Genomic DNA, 4,253 nt, shown 5'->3' with positions numbered 1-4,253 from the left:
AGACATTAACACCCCTAGATAAAGGATAATATAGTTTTTAAAAAACATCTTCGTTCACATCAATGAACCTTCGGTAATGTCAAGGAGACATAGAATTTTAATCACCTCAGTCCTGTGGTGCAACCAGAAGGGAGCCTACGGATGTTTTTAGGAAAAACCATAATTCTTCAAGAAAGAAATCGTTGAATTAAAAACTTCAGCTCCGTCCCCGCATCGGAACGTCTCTTCCAGAGGAAGGGACAATCCGCTTCCCTTCCTCTTAATTCTTTCCCCTCTTTTTTTCACTTTTCTAGTTCATCTGAAAATAAGAAAGTTGTGCCTCCGAAGCCCCTCCCCCTCCCCCCTCTGAACCAAAATCATTACAGAATGTCTCAAATTTTGTTTTCAGGGTCCCAATTTTGAAGCTGTTTTCCTGAAGAAGGGCCGTAAGCTCTTAACAGCATTGAAGATAATCTAAATTTGGATTTTGGGGTTTAAACTTCGAAAAATTACGAGGCCTCTCATTTTACCAAGTATGGCATAAAACTGCGTTTTAAGACTTCAATATCCAAAAATTTTCAGGGAAGGGCCCTTGAATCTCTTCCCTCTAATATCTGCAAAAAAAAAAAAAAAAAAAAGACGAGAGTTTCTTTTTTAAAACCTTAATTCCGCTTAATTTAAGAAGGAGAATCTCAGAAATTTTAAGTATAACATATCTGGAGAACGTCTAAAAACTTCGTTTTAAGGACTTTGATTTCGAAACATTTTCACAAGAGAGCCAAGAATTCCCCTTTTTTAAATAGCATCCAGGCCAGGATCTATAAATTTTGGGCTCCCCTGCAACAAAACCTGTAGGACCTCAGAGGCCAGCCGTGTATATTTGTAACTTAAGTCTTAGTGATAGTTTTTTTTTTTTTTTTCAATTCGTGGGCCGTTGGACCCTTTAAGGATGTAAGCGCCTTCGCACTCCGAGCACGCAGATCCGGGCCTGATTACATCGTGTTTTCTACAACTTCGTTTTTGAAGCCTCAATTTTGAAACATTGTGTGAAGGTGGTAAATCAATTCGAAAAATCGATCGGGGACATTTAATACCAATTACTTACTTTAACGTCAGCAAATGCTGGCCTGCGAGTATTCAGTAAGTAGGCCGTGATAATCACGGTTTTAAGGATTTAATTTCGAAAAGTTTCTGCTAATGGTATGAACCTTTCCTCCCCTTAACATAACCAAAGATATTTTAAAATTGCCTTTTTAGAACTTAATTTCGAAAGATTTCCGGTGGAGAACTCCCTGAAGCTCTCTATTTCGACGTTTCCTCTAACATATATAATATTATGTGTGTTCAATATATATATATATGTCTCCTCCCCCCTAAAACTATTTTCTGGTTGCGTCACTGCCTCAGCCGCCCCCAGAACAAAATCCTGGATTCATTCGCCACTGAAGGTATGACGGGTGAAAATTACTTCTACTCTTCTACATTTTAACGATGCAATTGCCTGTTTGAGGATATTTTGATAGTTGAACTTTTAACCCTAAATCCCCCTAAATCTATATATATATATATATATATATATATATATATATATATATATATATATATATATATATATATATATATATATATATATATATATATATATATATATATATATATATATATATATATATATATATATATATATATATATATATATATATATATATATATATATATATATATATATGAGGGTTACTTTACCGCTTTCAGAGAAAAATTAACATACAAGTATCGTTTTGGTTGTTATTAAAAAAATTGCTCTAAAAAAAAAAACTCTTTTTTTTTTTTTTTTTTTGAACTCTTGCAGTTTGTCGTGAATGCTTTGCACGGGTCAGCTAGGGAAACTTAATGCTCATAGCTTTACAATACTCTACCTTAGAGCCAGAAGGACGTAAGTCACATTATGATAATTTTACAAGAGAGAGAGAAAACATTTTTCTGGCGCATGCAAGGGATGCGGCGCGGGCTCTTTTAACCCTGGTAAAAAAAAATGAAAAGGATTTTTCTTTTTTAAAGATTTACTTTCATATGGCTCGATGTGGGATAGGCTCCACCAGTGCATTAATAAACATTAAAATCGCAATTTTTGGACTTAGAGCTGTCTGGCTCTGAGGTACAGAATATCGAAATGCATTAAGCTACAAAGAATTCCCGACTCAAAACAGTAGCAAAACATCAGTTTATTCCAGCTCCATGTTTTTTATTCAATGTCCTTTTACATTCAAAAAGGGAAATATTCATTTGTTCTTCATTTGGAAAAGATAACTTAGGCGTGACAATTGTATCATGATATACGCAGCCGGGAATTGGCCGGGCAGTACTCTGCGTATTCCTCCCACGAGCATCCGTCGTTGGCATGGCAACACTCGTCCATGATCCCCCGCTTGATAAGGGCGTGGTTCAACCCCCGCTTCCGCCGCCGCCCCAGGAACCGGTGAGCCTTCTGGTCTTCCAGGAAAGGTTCTGAAAGCAAAGGGAGAAGTTTGATTTTGAACGCATACAACTAGAACATCACGGCTTGATGGTTCATTGAAAAAGTTGTGAGATGTTTACCTGCTAACGTTGAAAAATGTTTTCTTGTTCAAAAACCATGCTGCCATGGGAGGCAAAGGGCAGCATCTGCGTTTTTTTTTTCTTTTTTAGCATTTTTGTCATTTATTGAACTTCAGCTTTATTGTACACAAGTGGAAACCGCACGGCTTTGCCCGTAGTAGAAAATTAAAAGATCTTTTGGTTCACCTGTATATTTACAAATAATGTATGATGAATTTCTCGCCAATTGGCTCGCCCATGTTATGCTACGGTTCCACATTATGATATTTTGGTAATTTACTCGTCCATCTTATGATAATTTTGCTCGGGAAAATGTTCTTAAAATTAGAAAACACACCCCCATGCTACAAACTAATTCTGTGCCAAATTTCATGAAAATCGACAGAGCGGTCTAGGCGCTATGCGCGTCACAGAGATCCTGACAGACAGAGATCCGGACAGAGAGAAATCCAGACAGAGAGACTTTCAGCTTTATTATTACTAAAAAAGCTTACGTGTTTGATTTCGTTGGAAATAATGCACGAAAAAAACGTTGAATTCCAACGTTTTTCAATTAGTATGGAATCCAAAACGCGTTTCTTCAAATATCTCAAAAACTCATTTCTGCAACTACTACTGCTTACCTGCCCACGGCTAGCTAGCTACGTTGTTACAGCTTTTACTCTACTTGCTGTGTGGGTTGGGATAGGCTGATTGATCGTTGCCAAAAACAAAAATGAATAATAGTACTGAATATGAAGTTAATGATAACAAACGAAACTAAAGGGCTTTGAAACTTTTCAAATGAGTTTTCGAAGCTTTGTTTAGTTCTAGTCATTAATCTAAAACCGTTCTTAAAGTCATTTTCTCATCACGTAGCACTCGTTACATTAATTTTGTATAATTACATTTCTTTGTTTTCTTTAGATTTCTCTTGTGGTCTTTTTATTTATACCATAATTACAATAATTACTTATAGTTACAAAAAAAATATACGTCAAGAAATTTGTGAAAAGATGTCGGTGGTCACTTGAGTCCAGGAGACCATATAGCACCTACAGTCTCAAAATTACTTTGAGCTCTACACCATAAAAACGATTCAGAAACGTTAATGGGAAATAATGGGCAGCAGACGTGCCCAATTTCTGCCAGTAACATACCTTGCAAGAACCAGGAAACGTTTTCCGCTAAAATTCAGTAACGTTCCTGAAAATATACCGGAAGCCTCCTGAAAAACTCAGAAATCTTCCCGTCAGTTGTGTTTCTGGAACTTTAGCGAAAACTTAAGTGGATATATTATATTAGCTTTGCACCTCCGTGATACAGTAAGAAATTTTCATTAGCAGAATTGTAAGCAAGTGTCGAGAATTGCACTCGCCTGCAATTCTTGCAAACCAACGACTTCCATACCTATATGCTCCCTTTGGGCGCTTCATAAGCATGGACGGGCCATAATCGAGCTGAAGCCGATACAATTTATAAATGCGCTCAGTTAATCTTTGAACTAGGAGCTAAAAATATTTTTCACAACTGTGAGAAATCTGCATTCATGCAACTTGTAGCAATTCAGGAAACCTTTTGACAATGATACTTGATATTTCCAAGAAGTGGATAAAAACCATTGAAATCCTGAAACGTAACACGGAAATATTCAGTAACGTTTTTAGCTAATATTATTGTAATTATATTTTAAGCTATAA

General features: G+C 36.2%; 1 protein-coding gene across 1 annotated transcript in view; it reads right to left on the bottom strand.

The window, feature by feature from the left end:
* Positions 1-2,191: 2,191 nt before the first annotated feature.
* LOC129228037 (probable insulin-like peptide 7) overlaps positions 2,192-4,253 on the bottom strand; it is a 34,892-nt gene continuing 32,830 nt past the window's right edge. The window contains exon 4 of the mRNA XM_054862666.1: positions 2,192-2,484. Within this exon, the coding sequence (XP_054718641.1) occupies positions 2,306-2,484 (179 nt within the window). The 3' untranslated portion in view covers positions 2,192-2,305. The remainder of the gene's footprint in view (positions 2,485-4,253) is intronic.

Source organism: Uloborus diversus, chromosome 8 (genome assembly GCF_026930045.1).
Source record: "Uloborus diversus isolate 005 chromosome 8, Udiv.v.3.1, whole genome shotgun sequence".
NCBI lineage: Eukaryota > Metazoa > Arthropoda > Arachnida > Araneae > Uloboridae > Uloborus > Uloborus diversus.
Note: the sequence above shows the minus strand (reverse complement) of the source record. Positions and strands in the feature narration are given on the sequence as shown.